At 41.8% G+C, this 21298-nt stretch overlaps 3 protein-coding genes across 15 annotated transcripts in view; 2 read left to right on the top strand and 1 right to left on the bottom strand.

Annotated features, from left to right (window-relative positions):
* The window catches only part of MED12L (mediator complex subunit 12L), a 195811-nt gene that overhangs the window by 94369 nt on the left and 80144 nt on the right, over positions 1–21298 (bottom strand). The window lies entirely within an intron of this gene.
* Positions 1248–10907, top strand: P2RY14 (purinergic receptor P2Y14). Its single transcript, XM_054205141.1, has 3 exons — positions 1248–1293; positions 7074–7164; positions 9054–10907. Exon 3 carries the CDS (start codon positions 9072–9074, stop codon positions 10083–10085), a length of 1014 nt encoding a protein of 337 aa, XP_054061116.1. The 5' UTR covers positions 1248–1293; positions 7074–7164; positions 9054–9071; the 3' UTR covers positions 10086–10907.
* GPR171 (G protein-coupled receptor 171) lies at positions 1280–20799 on the top strand. The gene is made up of 4 exons (XM_054205142.1): positions 1280–1293; positions 7074–7164; positions 17979–18183; positions 19281–20799. The coding sequence occupies exon 4, from the start codon at positions 19330–19332 to the stop codon at positions 20296–20298; it is 969 nt and encodes a 322-aa protein (XP_054061117.1). The 5' UTR covers positions 1280–1293; positions 7074–7164; positions 17979–18183; positions 19281–19329; the 3' UTR covers positions 20299–20799.

Raw genomic sequence — 21298 nt, 5'->3', positions numbered from 1 at the left:
GCCCCACCCAAAGTGCTCAGACTCAAGATTCCTAGAAAGGCTGAATGCTCACACAGCCACAGAAACAGAATATAAAGCAAGTCTAAAAACTCTAAATGACAATCTGAACTCATCACACAAAAACAATGAATAATTGACCATTATGGCTTAGATCTGGGAGAATAAGAGAGGGGCAAGAATACTCACAATAATGTAAAAAGAATTTTGTCTCTGAAGATACTTCCTTATTTCACTGAGAAAGATTCAATTAAATTTGGCAATAGGAAGGGACTACAGGTTTCAGTTAACATATACTGACTCTGAGTAAAGGATGCACGCACAGCAGCAATGTGTCAGCAGAAGGTGCATTCATTTGTCCATGCCTTTGGGCTCCTTCTTGTAAGGTGATAAATACTCACAGAAGGAAAGTCCATGAGGAAATTGTGTATTTAACAGAGGGTTTGGGTTACACTCTGTAAAGCATAGCTCAAATCATGTACTGAATGCTTATTAACACTGATATACGCAACTTACATATTTCACTTCTTTTTAAATAAACATACTAATCTCGGTTTCTCTCCCCAAACCTCAGATCTCTCTCAGAATATACTACTTTCCTAGATTCATAGAAGAGATATTAGCTTTTCCATTACCATTCATTTCCACTAATTTTGTGCTTGATTTCAAAGCCTCCCAGTAAATGTACGGGAATAACAGGAAGGGAGGAAGACAGACTGGTGATTAAGGCTAAGAAAAAAAAAAAAGAAAAAGAAAAAAAGATTCATCGACTTATCCCAAGAATACTTCTCTCAGCCTTTGAGCACGCCCCGGACAATCCCAACATAACCCTGCGCGCTCCAGTTCAGAACACTCCCAGTAACAAAAGCAGAAGCTATCAAAGTAGCAAACTTTACAGAAAAGGTCGCAGCTAGGCCTGGGAACAGTTCAAGAAAAGAAAACACCAGCCCTTAAATTAAGATTGCTTACTGCTTTGCCAACTGCACAAACGTGTCTTTCTTGAAACCAGTTCAGCGCCGACCTCCATGGAAGTACGTGTAAGCACATGAAAATAGCACTGACCATCTGCAGCACTTGAGATCTCGACCACATTTGGCCAAGCAGCAAGGCACGACTCACCCGCTCTTCGACTTTCTGCTTGGAGAGATACAGCACACTCTTAACCACTACCACTGCTGAAGGAGATAATGAAGATAATACTGCAACGCATTTGCTGAAAGACCACTGAAGCCGATCCAGCTGTGCAGGAGCAGCAAATGGGTAAAGCAGAGCAGAGGGAAGACTGCACTCCAGCCAGTAAGTAACAGAATCTGCTGCAGCTCACACCGTTTTTATGGTGTTTGACATTACAAAGCAGTTGTGAAGGGCTTATTCTGTAAATCTGTTTCATAGCTGAAGAGGGACCACACATGCAATTTTATACTTCTTTCCAGGTGAAAGACTCTGCCTTTTCATTACATGTTTCTGTTACCTTAACAATGCTCTCAAACACTGTCTTTTAATTTTTAAATAACTACCACTAATGTTTTTTAAATTGACAAATAAGGTGAAAAGGAAATCATCCACACATTATACAAACCACAAACAAATTGCTTAGAACACAAATGAGCAGTCATAACTGTAAATAAATACAGTAGAGCAAGGCAGACAAACTCCTACACCTATTAGTCTGAGACGTGGAACAGCCTCAAGCTATGCCATCGGAGACTGCCGATCTACAGGTAAGGATTGTTCTGTACTGTGTATCTTGGCAAAAGATATTTTTCTTAAACAACTACTCTTATTTTAAATTTATGACTGAGGAAACATAACTATATAAAACATATAGTTTAAAACATCAGAAAACAGAATTAGAAATCAAATATTTAAATGACAAATGTTACCATTAAAATAGAATATTAAAGGGAACAATTTCTTTATTTGAGCCACATTTTACCACATTTACCCAAATACCCAGGTTTGGGACAGTAAAACTACTAAATATTAAAATGTTTTATTGACATAATTATACTAGAATAATTATAAATTCGATAGGACAGTTGTTTATAAAAGATGATCTGTTTAATCCTCTAGTATCAAATCATAAACTGACCATTCCTAATATCCGGGTCCTAACTTTTCCTCTTACATCCACTACTCCCTAATTCAGATACTATAGCTGATGGGAGGTAGGAAGGATCTCAGTGGGGGTTTTTTGAGGCTTAATTAAAAAAAACGGAATATTCGGGTTAGATCTGAAAATGATCCAACATGAAAACAGCTCAAAGCATTTGTCAGTCTCCGTGTGAATATCAGGGTTTACACAGATACTTCATAGGCTCTAATCCTCTAATGTTAAAAGGTTGTGGTTTTCAGCCCTTGTCTAAAAATCAGAAATAAAAGTAGAATGAAAAACTTAACTTATCGGGAAAATTAGGAGGTTAAAACTCAGATTTCGAAAGTAGCATAGGGACTCCTGGACAGTAAGAAGAAATGAAACAATTCTTGGTGGCTTTTGCAAGACAGAAATAGAATTCTGCCCTTGAGGTGTCCTCACTCTGACACCAAACGAGCTCACGCCACCCTCCAAAGAGCCTGGTATTTTAACAAGAAATAAACAATCTTATCTACAGCCGTTCTTTATACCTGTGAGCTCTCCTCACTGGCTTTGTCCTTCAGAACACCAGAAATTAATCATACGCGCCAAGAAAACATCACATATGATCTAATTGTAATAACTTTGGTCAGGAAAATCTGTTATAAAAGGCTGTCAATGCTAAATGCTCTCTGCCCTAACTGGTGCCATTTCCCGTGGCGTGCGTTCTCCCACAGTAACAGCGGTGTCACTGGAGCTGTGCTGGTAAACCAGGCTGCGGGCGCAGGGGGACACCCCGCTGCCAGGCAGAGGGGACCGGCGGGAAGGCCTGCGGCTGCCAGGGCTCCACATCTCCCCCCATCCCTGCCTCCTGCCAAGAGAACAAACCTGGGGATAAAAACGTTTCTTTTCCTCATCACTGGATTGCCTGAAAATGTCACCTTGCAACATTTTTTTTTCCTCTTTTTTTTGTTTTTCCAAAGGTGAGCAGATAGGGAGGAGAGGAAGGAAGGAAGGGAGGGAGCAAGCAGAACAAGAGCTCAGTACTCAGATCTGCATCAGTTTTAGAAACAAATGTTTTATATCCAACTGGAAATGAGAATTCATTCAAAATCGTAAAAACGTCAAGACTTTCTACTGCAATACCACATACTTCTGAAAGGTGTTAATGGGACTCCTCTCAGCCCAATCACAGGCAGGAAACGTTTGTAAAGCACTGAACTTACAAGCCTGCAAATCGTTTTTGCAAATATAAGGAATGAGAAACACAGATACAATCATGAATTCTTAAGCATTTATGACTATCAGTTGTCTTACACAAAGAAGCTCAAATCTTCACCCACACCCCCCAAGAACTACACAACGAATCCAAAGAATACAGGCAGCTGCAGGCAAATATATCCCCAGCAAACACATGTCACAAGAGATGTCAAGGTTTTATTCCATGTTTTCTGTTGTAACAACATTTTAAAGGTTAGATGATATTTCTTCCAAACAGAGCAAGTCAGCTGCTCCCCTCAGTTAAGGGACGAGGAAGAAAAGACACTCCAGGCAAAGCGCAGAGCAAGGCAAAGGGCTGCAGAGGGATGCAGTGGTGGTCAGGGGGCTGCCACCCTGCTAGGTGACATGGGGTCTAGACTACCAGGTCATTCGAGGGGCTGCAGTCCCTGCACGGGCATTAGTGATGCTAAGTGGCGACACTGGCAGAAGGGGCAACTGTGGAGGACTTGGGGATGAGATGCAGACAAGAGGAAAAAGAGGCACAAGGCAGACAGTTCACATGGCCCGGCTGCACCACCAGGACTGGCATGCCATCCTACGAAAACCCCCAAGGACAGCATTCTGAGTCCAACTTTTTGTTTGACTCCTCCCACATTCGGGAAGTCAGGAGTTTGTAAATAAAACAGCATAGCATGAAAAAATACTTCCCTCCATCACCAACTGCCACCTCTTCTCTAGCATATCCCGAATTTTGCCTTTTTGGACCAAAAGTGAGAACTACCATTAAGATGTAAAGAGTTTACGCTTCTGTTCCTGCCCTTGCTAACCACAGCTGCAGACAGTCGTACTCGCAGCATCACCAAGGCTCGCCTGGGTTGGCGGAAGCCACTGCTACTCCTGGGGACGCAGCAGCAGCCTTCATGGGACACCCGACCTCTCTCAGCCACTTGCACAGGGGACGCTACCCTCAGCAGCACCAAGAGGAGCGGCCCGAGAAGAAACACAGCTGGCTCAGCCCTCTGTCCTCTCACACCAGACGTGAGTCATCGTGAAAGCAAGAGCTGGAAGGCACAGCAGGAAGGAAGCGAGACCCCTAGATGTTACTGTCACACTTATCAGTGCCCCTTTTCTATGAGCCATGCCAAACGAAGCGTGCACTGAGCACCACCACCACCTACGATGCTATCTCTCAGTTACTCGCTACTTCCTGCAACAGGAATGCGGTTTTATTTTCTCTAATTCGACTAATTCATCCTAATTTGACTATTCATCCCATTTTCCTCCACTGCATTCTATGGTCTATGACAAACAGGACTACCGCCCAATACATCATTTTAAAGGGCTGAAATAGTACATAGTGTAGTTTACATACTTTTATTCTCTTAAGTATTAAAATCCAGACATTGCCTTATGACAAATGTTATAATAAGAACAGAAAAATAAGGAATTCTTAGTCTCTTGGCAAACTCGCAAGAAGTCGAATGTACCAACATATCTCCACCAGTCACTGCAAAAAATGCCTTCCAAAGAGACCAATAATTACAACCATGGACCTGAACATCTCCACCCTGGCACCTACCCCACCGGCTGCCAGGTCAGGCACCTTCATGGAGATGCAGGAAGGAGCAGCCCAGCCCTGAGCGTGCACCGGCTGAGAAATGCCCAGGCAGCTGGAGGAGAAGGCTTTCCCTTGGACAACCCTTTCAGCTCCCACCCAGCAGAGCCGCTTCAGGGAGACACAGGATCCCACCACCTGAAAATCAGAGCTAGCAGGCCCGGCTTTTATTTCAATGTGCTGGTCCAGCTCCTCATGAACACGTGAGCATGTCCAGCCTTTTAAGCCCCGCAGGAGACCCACTGCAGCCTGCCCTGATGGTTTCCAGCCAGCTCAGAGCAGCAGCGCCGAGGAGCAGGACAGGCAGCTCCCATTGCCATGGCCAGGGACACACGTCCAGACTGGGAGCTACCTTCCCACTGGATCACACCAGCGTGGCTGGGACTGCAAGTTCAGACCACCACCGCTATTCCTACCACGTTAGAAAGAAAATCTTAAAAAAAAAAATAAATAAATTCTTCTTTTAGCTCAACTCAGCACAATTTGCAATTGCTGTGTTTTGTGTATTGCACTTCCTCTTTCTCTGCATTTCTCACAGTATCAGAGATAACATTTGTTGTGATCTTCTTCCCTGATAAACTCCATTCTGCAGTTCAAAAATGGTTTCTGGGGACAGTGACCACGGTCAGCAATCCCTGACCCAGTAACTGCACTGCATATTTATCAAGCAGCTGCACTAATTTCCATAAATAGCCTAAAATGTGCACTCAGTACTACAGAACGTTTGTTATACTCAGAGTAAAAAAAAAAAACCAAACCAAATCGTAAATATTATTCTTATGTTCAGTAAAGCAGCCATAAACTTTGAAATTTGATAGCCAAGTTACAGAAGTCAAGAGAAAGTGCCTTAATGATATTGGAAGGATTACAAATGATAGCATAAGAGTTTGAATACAGAAGGAACTAAGCATTTTTAATGGTTTATGCAACTTTCCTTTTCTGTATTTTGCCAAGACAACATGATTTGCAAACTGAGAAAGTTCAAAACTTTTATATGTTTTACCAAATCAATCTTGTTAATTTGGTGAATCAAGTTTGCTGGTTTTGCACAACTAGTTGATATTATTTACAGAATAAATATACTGTATGCTGGACCAAGCATTTGAACGTAAAATGCCACTCAAGTTCAAGAGCTTATTCTCACATACAAATCACAAATTGCTGGGTGCTAATACACACCAGCAAACAGCAGCAGTTACGCAGCAGAAAAAAAAGAAAAACAGCAATGTTTTATGAGTTAGGGAAAAGGAAAAAGTTAAAAAGAATCCTTAAGCTTAATAATCACTTCAAGTAGCACTTGGACAAAAAGGTCCTGCATTGACCCACCAATAAACATCAAATGAGTTGTATTCACCGCTTCCAGATGAACCCCACCATGGAGGGAGGGGTGAGTATCTACGCTCATTTCAAGCTGTATATCACTTGGTGGAGCCACTGCAAGTTCTCACGAGAGAAGAGGATGTTCTCATTATGAAGGTTTAAGGGGTGCTTGAACAAGAATGCAACCAGAAAAAGCATGAAAGAGCAGCTCCTCTACAAAGTGGAAGCATGCCTTCTGCCAACTCCATGCAGCCCATCTCTGCAATCCATGAATCAGCAGGAGTGTGCCTATCATGGTGGCTGTGGTTATGAGGATCCAGAAGCACCAAGCAGCCACATGAAGGCCTCTCTGCTAGACTGATTCTTTACCAGAGCTTAGGAGTTACATCTGGTGGTATCACATCACCATAGCTCCTACAGGATCCACTCTGGGACCCACAACTGATGGAGGGAACAGGCTAGCGAGGTGACAGTGTTCACTATCAACGCTGAATTATTCAGAGCAGTAGGACAAGGCCTTTCAAAAGAGCTGAGCATGTGACTAGGTGACAAAAATAGCAGATAAAATTGTTCACAAATGCAAATGACGTGATGCACAGCAGAGGGCAAAAGCCTCTAGCCTTACCCATGCAGCGATGGGCTTTAGGTTGAACTTGACTGCTCTATGACTGTATCCCTTACCAATTTTTAAGTTCTCCTGAAAGATCTAAGACTTGTCTGCAGTACTGATCATCAGACAGTCTAAACAGGCGTTGCACTGTGGGAACCCCTGAGTACCACAGGATCACACTGTCCTATGTTATGATATACAACTCTAACAACTGTATTTGCCTGTCTCTCACATAGATCTCCCAGCAAGAGAAGAGGCCCCGTGCCTGAGAATGGAAGACACTCTAGACCCTTAACAAAAAGCACTGCAGCAGTCAAATCAAGAGAGGTAAGGGGGCATGCCATTGATATTGGAAGATTTACAGAGTCTAGCTTGAACTTTGGCCTCTTTCTCAACCACAGGCAGTTGATAAATCTGCTGGTATCAAATGTAAAATTTGTCTAGGGTGTCTTCCATGCTGCATAGACACAATAGACTTTACAAAGTTTTAACATCCACATCTCTAATCACACACTTCTGAAATAATCCTTTGTTGTATGATGCCTCAGTGCAAGAAATACTTCATGAACTTCCTGAGCCATTTAATATCTGCTATTAAGTCCAAACATAGAAAGACCCACCTCCAGGTACTTTGTTTTAGGAAACCATACAGAAAAGGAACAACTCCTAAACACACCACATGCAGAGAGAAGGTCCTGCTCAGACATCCTGCCAGGAGGAAGAGAACACGTACACAGTGGACAGCACTGGGAAGAGAACAGTTTTTAAACACAGTGTGTTACCATCTTAAATAAAAATGCCATTTGTTATTGGTACTTTCCAGTTGTTTGAGCAGATGGTTGAAAGATACAGAGAGAAAAGAGGAGATCCTCCTAGTGTTAACAGTATCACCCCAAACCTTACTCATTATCACCTCCTAATCCTAACACCTATTCACGTGGTACTTGTGACACCCATTCTCCACACCATCTTTTTCCTTTAAAAAAAATAACCAACCAAACAAAAACAAATGCCTCGATGACTAGAATTTAAACATAAAGATAGGATGGCAGGTCCTCATATGGGAGGACAACCAGGAAGAGATTAACTTCAGGCTTTGGGTGTGAACACAGGCAATACCTGCTCCTTTGCCCCTCTTATCCACATGCGCTCCAGAAGAGCACCTAGGCTGGTCAGCCTTTACAGTGTCTGTGAAAGAGATACAGAAAACAACATACCAAAGGAAACAATTTTACCTATTTGAAAAAAAATTTCCATTTCTAGTTATTGCAAGATTGCATTCAGCTTCCAATCTGCTACAGAAGAGCATCAGCTACTGACTCTGAATTGTGGCAATAAGGAGATTCTTTATTTTCTAAAAGATAGGGTAGAATTTTTTCCCAGCTCCATGGCACATGTTTTCCAGTTGCCTAGGTTTTCATTTGCCAAATATAGCAGCATTGTATCTATATCTGTTCTGCCCTCCCTACAGAGGATAATCCGCCCCCATAAACATTCTGTCAAAGAACAGCAGACAGGAGATATTATTTCTTCTTGGAGATCCTCTAAAATTTAAATCTGAATGACTTAAGAGGACAGCTCTAGCTTCTACGTTACACTATCAGACAGATATTCTCCTGTGTATCGTGCTACTAGAAGTTTAAAGCAAACTGTGCTAGCTGCACGTAAGGCTTTCTTTCAAGTAAACATAAGAAAACATTGGCATACACTAGATATTTGCACGCTTGACTAACAGAAGAGTGTTTTCTATGCCTGTATGCAAAACAGACGACTTGTACAACAAACACTCATATCCCTCACATGCTTCCTGGTAAACCAGTGCTAAAAATACATACTGGTCATTAAGGGTTAATGAGATGTATTTAGATTCACAAAATCACAGTGGCTCAATCCCCCTCCTAGTTCACAGCGCGTAGACTTATACCTGCAGAAAAGGGGCAGCCCAGGGCTTGACGACAATGGATTAAAGTCAAACGGAGAAGCAAATGGATTCTCTGTTCAAAACAGCAGTATACCCTTGAACATCATCAAAAAGTGAGATGGCACCACTTGGAAAATACTAACTATGCATTCCTGCTGGAAATAATACGGTGTGGAAATGTGGCGGTTTCTGAGAAGTATGCCAAGTTTGTTTTGGAGAGCAGAAATTTTAAATTAAATTAATGGAAAGCCTAGCACCATTTTATCTTACTGAGATAATCTTTCTCTGCTTCTAGGAACAAAGATATTGTAAGATGTTCAACTCCAGCACAAACTCCTCGGGAAACAACTGCAGTCACAACACAGTAATAATTAAGACAGTCATTCCCCTGGTCTACTGCTTAATTTTCATAGTAGGGCTGTTGCTGAACAGTGTGGCAGCGTGGATCTTTCTGTATGTTTCTAGCAAAAAGAGTTTTATTGTCTATCTCAAAAACATCGTTGTTGCCGATCTCCTAATGAGCTTGACGTTTCCCTTCAAAATTCTCGCCGATTCAGAAATTGCACCTCCCCAGCTCAACACGTTTGTGTGCAGATACTCTGCTGTTGTTTTTTATACAAACATGTATATCGGGATAACATTTTTTGGCCTCATAGGTTTTGACAGATATTACAAAATTGTAAAGCCTTTATTCACCTCCTTTGTTCACACAGTTAACTACAGTAAGGTGATCTCTATAATCATATGGCTGTTGTTAACACTTTTATCATTTCCAAATATGATTTTAACCAATGAAATCGCTAAAGAAAATTATTCCAGAAAATGTATAGGTCTTAAAAGTGAGCTTGGCAAACAATGGCACAAGGCTTCAAGTTATATTTGCACAGGGATTTTCTGGATTGTTTTTCTTCTGCTAATCATTTTTTACAGTTCTATATCAAAAAAAATATACAGCTCTTACAAAAAATTCAGACGTAACTCAGATGCGACCAAGAGAAAAACCAGCCGTAACATATTCAGTATCATGTTTGTATTTGTCATTTGCTTTGTACCCTATCACATCTGCAGAATACCATACACTCTAAGTCAAACGAGCTCACAATTCAACTGCGAGTCACAAAAAGCTCTGTTCTACACAAAGGAGTTTACTCTTGTACTGTCTGCTGCAAATGTGTGCCTTGATCCCATTATTTATTTTTTCCTCTGCCTACCCTTTAAAGAAAAGCTGTATCAAAAACTGCACCTCAAGCCGGAAACTTCAAGGGAGGTTGAAATTTCTAAATCCAGAAAATCAAATACACTTCGGGAAAGTATAAATATAGTATAAATTCAGGTCTTATAGTATAAGTTCAAGTAAAATAACACACTTATGAAAGTTATTTAAGAATGCAAATGTCTCAAAGAAACTGAACAGATGAGAACCGGCATTAAAACAGGAAAAAAAGGTTTCAGCATAAAATACCAAGTGGTGTTTCTCTATCCAAAAACATTATTGCAAGTTGCCGATATATTTACTACGTGCCATTTCAGCTGACGCTATGATTGCATTATAGTGGGATATGACCTATCTGGATCTCAAGAAAAAAAAAAAAAAAAAAAAAAGAGAGGAATAACTGGAACAACACATTCTGGAGCTCCAGGCTGTGGGTCTCTGAGCGGATTAGCCAACAGACCCAGTAATGAAGCTGAGCTGCTGCTGTTTCTCACAAAGCCAGGCACGACACACATGATGATCAAAGCAGCCTGAAGGGCCTGAAAAAGCAAATCCCTCCACCACAACCACAGCAGACCCCTCAGAAACAATACGAGGAAGTTCAGCACAAGTCTCTCTGACTTGGCCTCCACCAGCCCATAAAAGAGGACTGAGACCTCCAGGAGAAGAAGTGCTCACAAAGCAAAGCACTGAAGGCAATATGCAGCTTAAGGAAGGACTCTATTCCAACAACTTGGGGGAGGGGGAGAGATTTCAAAAGAAAAAAAAAAGGCTGATCAAATCCTTAAAGATGTGCACAGAGCCTGAAAAAACTTTAGTAAAATTTATACAGATATTTATATATTTATTTTTTAAAAAGTTTTTTATATATATATGCTGTCTTAAGGGAAACAGTCTATAAAATTAAGAATTAAACTTGATTATTTGTCACCCTTAGGCAGCAAATGTTAGAATACTTTTACAAAATGTGATGCTCAATATAAGCAATTGTTTAAAGAGGATCCTTCTACAAAATAAATAGCACAGTTACACTGTACCACATTCCTCGGTACTTTTCTGAAATAACATAGTGCACACCAAAAAGGTTGATACCAAACTGATGGAGATTTTAGTAACTCCCTTGACATTGTTGCAGAAGGACGTAAGAACACTCAAGGAGCCGTTTGAAAACACACATGTACAGCTATCTAGAAACTCTGGGGCAACCCAGAAAGAATGATTTGTTGGGTTTTCCTCTGCTTTTGGCACGATGATAAAGCATTTCACTCTATACAAAGGTAACAGCTGAGAGCCACCAGCCTTCTATATATAAATATAATATCTTTTTTAACTGTATTTTTCAGTGCGGCCTTTTTTTTTTTTTGATTGATTAATTTTATCACTGTACAGGGAAAACATACTAGTGCATAAAGTACCCATAAAAGCTTTCAGGCAATGGCTCTGGAAGCGGAATGCTTTCATTTTACTTAACAAAGAAGATACAGGAACAGAAATAACACGCGCATCACCTTTCTGCCACTGTGTTTCATTTTAAGTCCTTACAAATAATCTCTCAGGGTGAAAGATTTTTAAATATGTTGTCTTCAAACTCTCTCCAAGGCTGTGGGTAACTTCTCTTGGTCTGAGACCACCGATCTACAGTAACAGTATTCCACCATCACACAGGATTATATTTAAACCTGACATCTCTAAACTGCCTGCTGAGTTTAAACACACCTTGGTGGAGCAGATTTACTGCCATTTGTTTCCTGCTTACAGCTTTCGCACCCCAAACCCAGAGAGAGCCAGCGCCTGACACGCGGGGGAGCCTGGATGTTCAGCTGAGGGCAGGGCCTGGGGGGATCCTCGGCCCGAACCAACCCTTAGGAACTACATGAGAAAGCTGCATTTCGGTTACTTTGTGGGTTTTTTTTAAAAATACATAAAAGATTATTTATATGGTTCTTTCAGAGCTCCCTGACTCCTGTCAAACTGAGACTTCGCAGGCTTTTCCCTCCAAGCAAGGGAAATAGTCTGCAGGGGAAGGGAATCTGTTGCTTTGTAGGAGATTTTTTTGTCATTTATGGCAAAAACATGTAGTTCCTTACATGGTATGGCTTGGTATTTGCCTACGTAAATCTAAATCATTGCAGCTGTGAAAGCACAGGGGCATACAGAGATGAAAACACTTCTACAATACGTATTTGTATAACTTTGTCATTATTTTGCAAGCTTTGAAAAAAATTATTTATGTTCTGAAATTGTTTCCTCACTCCACCAGATTACTGATATTAGAACAACAAAAATCTACATTAGGCACGCGGGGGAACGTATGCTGACCAACACACTTTCCAAGACGACTAAATTTCTAGCTTTTGGTTCGCTTTGAACTGGGATGGAAAGGTATGGGGCCAATTTTTTTTCTGCAGTGGGCAAGTTAATTCTTTCACACCTTTCCCAGCACATGGCGCCTCAGACAAACCTAAGCAGCTCCTCAGACGCCCAGAAGACTTGCAGTCCCATGCTAAATACCAGCTCTTGCCTTGTCAACCTACCACCTGCAGGAACTTCCCTACTATTCTTGCAGTGAAAATTCTGGGTAACCCAGAGCTAAATGGGTTCCTGTTGGGCAGCAACCCAGTCCCCAGCTGCAGCTCATCCTCCTGACTGACTCGTGACCCCCTCCATGGCACTGCAGGAAAGAGAAGCTGGATTTGCTCTGTTTAATTATTTGGAGAGCTAAGTTATTCAGCCGGACCTGGAATCTCTTGCAAAGGCGTGCTGGTGCCCCTGGGAAGAATCAGCGTGCATCGCAGGCTGCTGAAGCATCAGACACACACTTTTGCACAGAAAAGTTGTCGTGCTCACACACTTCATCCTCTCTCTCTCCCCCAAGCCAGGTGAAGTTCCCAGTCACCCCTTTATAAGGAGACGGTGTCCTGCTGTTCAAAACCTTGAGTTAGGACCCAGGTAGGGTGGTATAAATCTGCTTCAAAAAGCCCATAAACGTCTCACATTTTCAACCATGCATCACCTCATGAACCTACCCTAGCCTTTAGCAACACCGTACAGCCATCTACCCAGAAGCCATCTCAATATTACACTGGACAAATGACAATGCAGCAGTTACTGTGCAATGGGTTATTTATGCTAATATTGTGGTGTAAGGCTTCAAAATGGATCACTTTCTCTGTCACTGATAGAGCATAGCAATTTTTCAGGAAAAGAGCTGAACCTAGCAAATGGAAACCCTTCCTCAAAACACCATTTCAGGAGAGAAAGCTCACTCCACAACTGCCTCAACATATAAAAAAATCCTGGTTGTGCAGAAATCAGCAAAAAGACTCTCGCAGAGTTTAATTTTGCAGGATACCATCTCAAAAAATGATCTCTATGGTAAAAAAACAACACAAACAACTCACCAAAGAGGGGGCAGATGCCACTTCAATATACCTAGCAAGGCCACACAGTCACAACCAGCAGAGGTAGTGAGAGAGCACCCCTCGTATTTGCTAACTTTAACACAGAAGGGACAGGAGGGATGGGTTAGTTTCCCTCTGCCAACACCCTCAAGCATGTTCTCCCATCTCACCCCAATAAATAAGTCCTTTATTATTTTTATGGAAGTATCTTCAGTAGCGCATCTAATAACCGTCACTTCAGGGCACTGCGTGTCTGTAAAAGGCTGTTCAAACAATTAAAACAAAATATTGATAATTGACAGAAGGCGACAGGACAGGCTGAGGAGCCACCCACTATTTGACAGTAGGCGGGCGTGCTCTGCCAGCTGCTGATAAGGTTCATCCCCAGGATGTGGTTATCTGCCCGTAGTATCTGGAGTTCACACTGCGCTGTGTGCCAAGCAGAACAGATCCTTCCCCTTCCGACAGGTTGGGTGACGCAGGCTACACTGAACACATATTACCTCCTTATGCTCTGAAAAAAAATATATGAATCAGATTTTTCTTCATCAGAAATAGCTATTTCTGCTCAAAATTCATACCTACCCTGTGCCAAGATCATTCCTATTTTTCATTTACAATGCAGACATTACAATGGGATAAAAAAATTTAATCTGTCAACAAAAGTCATGAAAAGCCGTAAGAGAAAATACTAAACTTGCTACTTTGTACATGTTTGTACATGAAAAAAAACTTCTTGGCTACATGACTAAAGGACAGCAAAAACATCACTCCAAGATCGCCCCTCAAAGACATACCTCAATACCAACACAAGGACTGTGAGAGCCACGCACAGAAAGAGAGGAAGACTCTCTCAGGAGTGATTTGTACTATCTGCTCATTTCCATGCCTCTGAGGCTGACTTTGAATACTTCTCTCAAAGATAAGCTGAAAGAAAAATCAAGTGTTTGCAAGTGTTTTTTGTTTTTTTCTTCCTGTCTACCACCATGTAAGTGATACAAAATCATGATAAAAACCAGGGTTTCCCATCAGTACACTACCACACATCGACTGCGGAGTTTCTACCCGTGCACATCTGTCTGGCTTGTACAGGCACATAAACAGACACTGAAGAAATCAAAACTCGAACTCAAAATTAAATCTCAAACTTTCGTTTATACAGAGCATGGCCCAGGAGAGCCGCACCCCTCATGCAAGTAATCCACCCCAAAACGTTCTCCATGGCAGCTGTCGCAGCTGACTCCTGAACATGCCTCTGGAGATCTGCCCTCAGGAGATGGTGTCACTGCCCGGGCCGGGAGGAGGAACAACGGCCGCCACGGCTCTGCCCATGCCTCCCCCTCCCGCCGGGGGCTGCGGGGCTGGATCCCCCTTGCAAACCGCCTGATCCTGCTCTTGGGCTGCTTCATGCCAAGCAGCGGAATAAGGACACAGCAGAATAAGTATCTCTCAGGATACTTCCTCTGGGAGAGGGAAGGTCTCCTGCTCCCCCAGCACTGTCCCACACTGCAGGAAGCTTACAGTTACCTTTCCCCACCTAAGTGTGGGTGAAATTTCTCCATTTTCTCCCACTGCACCTGACACCGGAAAATCTGACAGAGAGAGTCCATGTGGGCACAACGTGCAAATGAGCCTTACTTTTGTAACTGCATAGGAAGTAGGCTTAAAAACCTTATATAGAGGAATCGTGTAACTTTATGCTTGAGAAGCTTCCTGATTTAAAAGATATACAGATATGAATGATGTAGATTCAAACATTAGTTTCCTAACAGATGGATTAAGCAGTTGTTATATATTTTAAAGAGAGGAAAAAACACAGAGCCTTGAACATCCGTGCCTGGCCAGTGCTTGCTAATATTTAATGCTCTCCAGGGCTGAAGACAAGGGAACACACAATGAAAACAAGGGGCTGGGAGACATCCCCTCACCATAAGCTGCACCTGCCTGGCAGCCGCAGAAATAAGGACAAACATACTGTCAACGCACACTCCCATGCAATCCTGCCTGTGCTCCTCCAATACAAAAATAAAGTTGTACAAAAACTTAACTGCACCCCTTACAGCGCATCTGTAATTAACTTTAATCCTGAGTAAGTCCCACAGGACCCTTACCTAAGGAGCCTTGAGTAAATAACCCCTGAGGCGACTTGTTGAAGGAGGAGGAAAAAACCTCTGGTGGCATCTCCTGGGGGAATCGTCAGCCAACCCGAGCACTAGCGCGCCCCGAGCATGTGCCGGGGACATCACACAATCACTACACAACGCGTTCATCCCCAAGGAGCAGAGCCCACACAGGCAGACACCCACTCTCCCATGCCCGGGCAGCACCGCCCCACACAGCCCCAACACTCCCCACACACGATGCTGCCACGTAACATTTCACAGCTTCAAAGAGTCCAACCCCAGGCGAGGAAAACCCATAAGTACTCCAAGGTCCACCCAAGCTCACTCCCCATCCCTGCCGGCTACTCTCACACCCTTCCCCTTCTCCCAGTTCCTCTGCATCCCCCGTGGGTAACCTGGCCCGCAGCCTTCAGGAGCGAGTCCAGGCTCTCCCTCATCTGCGACGTCGGAGTTGGGGCTCCCCCTTCCCATGGCCACTGCCCCCTGCTCCGAGCCAGCGGCGGGTGCTCAGCTGGATCATACCTGCAGTGGAGGGTGCTTGGGAAAAGAAAAAAGAAAATGTAAAAGCCTTCTAACAGCAGAGCACCAGAAAGCCTCTGGAAACTTTTTCTGGACGTAAAACCTTTCTCCAAATGAACATGCAAAATGTGGAGAGGTATCAGAAGTGATCCTGACACAAGGACCACCCACATAAATCTTTGGTGTGTCCAATTCGAAACACAAGGCTCCTCATGCTCTTTTAAAGGTCATCAGATCTAGGGGTTTTTTTTTAAGGTTTAGATGTTATTTTTTCTAGCTTTGTTCTCAGAAATGATTTAATCATTTTGGCTAAATTCCCACCCACACCAGCACCCCTTCCCTTCCTTGCTCCACCCCCCAATCCCAGGAATAAGCCAAAGCAGGCATGCATCACGGAAAATTTCAAATAAAAAGTCAAAAATTCAGAAAAGTTTAAACAACCAAAAATAAGGTTTTATGATGAGAAGTGCTCAGCAACTTTAATTACAGCGAAATCTACCATCTGCATCCGTAATTTATGAACTAAAATGGCCTTTAAATTAGACATATAGACAGGGAAAGGGGACACCACAATAAAAACAGAATTACAACTCAGTAGCCTCATGTTCTCATGTTTCTTCTCCTCCTGCAACACTTCTGTAGGAAGTGTAGACCATTTTTCAGTAAAGGTTTACCTACCCATCACCTCGTCTTTTTAGACCTAGAAAAGTTTTCTGAGCTGTAAACTGACTTGACAGAAAAGGGGAGACAAGCACAAACACACAAAAAAATGACTGAATGCTGCATTTCAAGTTAAAAAAAAAAAAAAAAAAGAAAAATACAAGTATGGAAAGATCAGTTTTGCTTGATGAGCATAACACCATAAAATTAGTCCATGTTTGCTCAAAACTGAACATAGGATCATTCCAGACTATGAAGCTTTGCAAACATTTCTACAAATATGGTCTGAACTTAAAGCTTATGACTAAACTTAAAACCAGACATTCTTAATCCGTTTCTTCACAAAGCTCTGGTACGCAATTTGTAAATTCCTGTGGATGCTCAACTACAACAAAGTGCTAACATTTGGGGGTTTCAGTATCGTTGTCAGTACCTCAGCCCTCTAGCCTGGTGCTAGACACTTTCTCCTAGTTTAAAAAAAAAAAAAAAGCTTAATTATAAACATTTCCCCTATATCCCTAATGTGTCATTTTTAGTTTTAATAGTGCTTGGCAAATGTCCAAAGGTTTACAATTTTAATTGCTATCAGTAGAATCCCTATGTGACTTTAAATCAGCAAATTAGGTGGCAACTCTAGAAAAAAATGGAATCTCATGTAGGAATATTATAATGAATGAGGGCCAACTACACTGCAAATCCCTGATTCCAGATGGATTTTACATGTAAGATGTACAGCGGGGCGGGGAAGAGAGTTTCTGGTTTTTAAAAACAAAAGGAAGGAAACAGCCATTAGGGTCACACATCTACAGCCCCAGGTCAAGAATCTGGGACTAACCTAATGTTAGCTTTAGGAAATACAAGGAAAAAGTCCACGTGCTGGAGCTGACCAAAACACACATATCTCGTCATCCTTACACACACAATAAACATTTAAACTTAAATCTTCAGGCTTGAAGGACCTCCAGGTCCGCAAAGTATCAGCCAGTCGACAGCACTATTCGCCGTCCCTGTCAGCGCTGATGCGGACAGGTCAGGCAACTCAGACCATCTTTGCTCCACAAAAATGTATTTTGAACGGTAATAATTGTAATAATCCATGCTACTGGCCACATCAACACGTCTAACTCTGCTCTTTCACAGCCATTTTCCTCCCCATCCTTCCCCATTTCGCCGTGCCCAGCACCAAGTGCCCGAGGAGCGGCTCAGCCAGCCCCACACGCGGGTTCCTGCGCCAGGAACAGGAAAGAAAGGTCTCTCCGGGCTGTTCCGTGAACACCGACATTTTTCTGTCACCTCTTTTTTAGGTAACTTCCACGTGGTTTAGTTATTTAAATGCTGGTTTTAACTGCGTCAATCAGCGCATTTAAAAACCACAGACGCGTTTCAGAAAACCAGCAGACGCAGCCAGGGGAAAAGATTAACACGCTATTGGACTGCGAGAGCAGCCGTCGAGAGCCATCAGACCTTTGCAGACTAATGCTCAGAAGACCCCAGAGACCACTAACACAGGTACGTGCTTTTAGTCTTCATCTGCTCCAGCTTATCTAGAGCTACGTAAATATACAGCCTGAAATATTAGCAATGCCAAAGTCAGGCACTCCAGTGCTGAGCAACACAGCCGCTGCTTTGCCAGTAGTCAGCGTTACTGGGCTTCTCAGCCATGCCGTATCCTTGGGGGCTTTCAGGAGCTTTTCAGGGCTCGGTTTGCCCCAACGCAAGAAACTCCCACAGCCCCAGGAGCATGGCAGCAAGGCCAGCAGCTCCCACAGCCCTGCCTGCTCCTCACCTACACCACACTTACTACCCAAACTTAATTCAACTTGGTTATACAATTTCAGGACAAAAAAAAAAAAAAAAACCCCGGTCATGGAGTAGTATATTTAGTTAAAATAAGACCAAAATTTTCCGCTTTTCTTCCCTATAATATCTAGTCGAGGCCAAAAAGGAAGCGAGCAAAATTATTTAGTAGCTGCTTCTTTCAAAACGTGCCTTTTCTAAAGGCTTCATAAAAATACGCTATCAATTTATTCTCTGTTCAAGTAAGAAGAGAGAGCAGTTTGCAAAAAAACTTAGGACTGATTAGAACTATTTGCTCACCGACCTGACGTAGCCGCGTAGTGGTTTGAGAGCGCATTAACTTCAAAACTCCTAACACATTTTTATAGAACAAGACTGCTACAAATATCACCCTCTTTTAAGGCATAGGTTCAATTGTTCAGAAGTTACAAAGTTTTAGTATGATCATTATTAACCAGATGCTTAAATAGATTCAAACCTTTTCTTTTTTTCTTATGTTTCGGGGCGGGGGAGGGGAAGGCCTGAACCAAACACTCAAAGTGAGTGTTTCTCAGAAGTCTATACGTTTTCAAGAAGAAAAGTTTCTCAGAAGTCTTATATGCTTTCAAGAACAAATCCTAGTGCATTTCCAAACTTTTCCAACATGAGAACAAAGCCGTCTTGAATATCTGTGAAGCAGCATGAAGAGAGAGAAAAATATTTCTTCCCAATTGCATTTTTTCCATTAAATCAAACAAAATTCTCAGAGAATAATTACTGTTGCTCAGGAAAAGTTGATGTCATTGATGTCATCTTGGTTCTTTTTGTAGGTTCTTGGTATCTCCTAGCAGCAAAGCCAACTTGCACAAGAAGTTTACAATGTCACGCAATGTTTCACACTGCCATATCGGTGAAGAAATGGAACCTTTTACCTATTTTTACTACTTGATTTTTCTTATGGGATTTATTGGAAGTTGTTTCGCACTATGGGCATTCACACAAAAAGATCACAAACAGAAGTGTATGAGCATCTACTTAATTAACCTCTTAACAGCAGATTTTTTGTTGACTTTGGCGTTGCCAGTAAAGATTATCGTTGACCTAGGAGTAGCATCCTGGAAACTGAGAATATTCCACTGTCAAGTTACAGCCTGTTTCATCTACCTGAACATGTATTTATCAATTATATTTTTGGGATTTGTAAGCATGGATCGTTGCCTTCAGCTAATGCACAGTTGTAAGATCTACCGCATTCAAGAGCCTGGATTTGCCAAGATGTTGTCTGCAGTCGTATGGACAATGGTTCTCCTTATAACAGTACCTAACATGGCTATTCCAATAAAAAACATTGAAGAAAGACCTGGTGCAGGATGCATCGATTTCAAAACAAAATTTGGAAGAGACTGGCACGTGTTTACTAATTTCATATGTACAGCAATATTCCTGAATTTTTCAGCTGTGATTCTGATTTCCAATTTCCTCGTTGTTAGACAACTCTACCGAAACAAATACAGCGAGAGTTACGCAAACGTGAAGAAAGCCCTCATCAACATACTGCTCGTAACTGCAGGCTACCTACTGTGTTTTGTTCCATACCACATTGTTCGCATCCCCTACACTTTGAGCCAAAGCGATACCATAACCAGCTGCTCTCTGAAACAAGCTCTCTTTAAAGCTAAAGAATCTACTTTGCTGTTTGCAGTATCAAACCTCTGTTTTGACCCTATTCTGTATTACCATCTTTCCAAATCATTCAGATTGAAATTTACCGAGACTTTTGCAGCACCCAAAGAGGCAAAGGTTTTCCCAGATGAAGAAGTACAAGACAAAAGTGAACTGCAGATGTAAGGGTACTGATTCTAAAATACATCAGAAGAACATGCAAATCCACAGTATAAACAGCCGTTGTGCAATTGCGAGCATGGCTACCGTGGTCAACAACGTTCCTGCTGAGTAGGCCCAAGCAGAAGGAAAAAACTTGAACAATACCCATTGCTTCGTTATGCATTCACACAGTAGGTCTGAACTAGCAGAACGTTCAACGTACCAGCGACGGCCTACCAAGGACCAGCAACACTTAAGAATACAACATGTTCAGACTCAAACATACCTTGTAATTATTTACGGTAAACACCTGAACTCACCTTTTCTAAGTTAAATATTCTGTACTTAGTATATTAAACGACTTGGTGCAATCAAGTGAAGAGATTATTTAATAGCAGTTCATAAGCTGCAAAGTTTTCACAGATACAATTAATCCAAAAACATTTTAGAGGGCATTATTTACACCAGAAAGTGATTTTAAGCTGCACTGATTAAAAATTATTGTATCTGCTTACATCACACCTGCAGTCTTTATAAATAAATTTCTTGTCCTTGCAAGTTCCATTGCCTTTCCTTGCTGCTGCTTCAATGAATATGAAAAAAGTTAACATGTTATTGCAGAAAATTCAAGGAAATTTTTAAAGTTAAGACAAAGAGTAAGTATAAATATCCAGTGTGTTCTCTTTGCTTGTTTTACTTATAGAAATTTAGAAAACAGCAACTAAGTTTATTCATATTCTAATTTATACTTACTTAAAAAAAAATGCGTATTTAGAGTAGTCAATAATTTAAATCAATTTGCATAGGCAAAATCCAGCTACCTGGATTAGCTCCATCTGTAAACCCAAAACGTTTCAGGAACAAAACCAAATCAAATTATCTTTTTTCTAGTCCTTAAAATGGGCAAAACATAAATCAAACTTTAAGCAAGCATTCAAAACTGTCCTGAACAGAAAAAGCTCATTCAGTATTCTCGTAACAGTTCACCTGCAATAAGTCAGAACCCAAAATTTGTGGTGTAAGA

Source organism: Rissa tridactyla, chromosome 6, assembly GCF_028500815.1.
Source record: "Rissa tridactyla isolate bRisTri1 chromosome 6, bRisTri1.patW.cur.20221130, whole genome shotgun sequence".
Lineage (NCBI taxonomy): Eukaryota > Metazoa > Chordata > Aves > Charadriiformes > Laridae > Rissa > Rissa tridactyla.
This window is presented reverse-complemented; position numbering and strand designations above follow the sequence as displayed.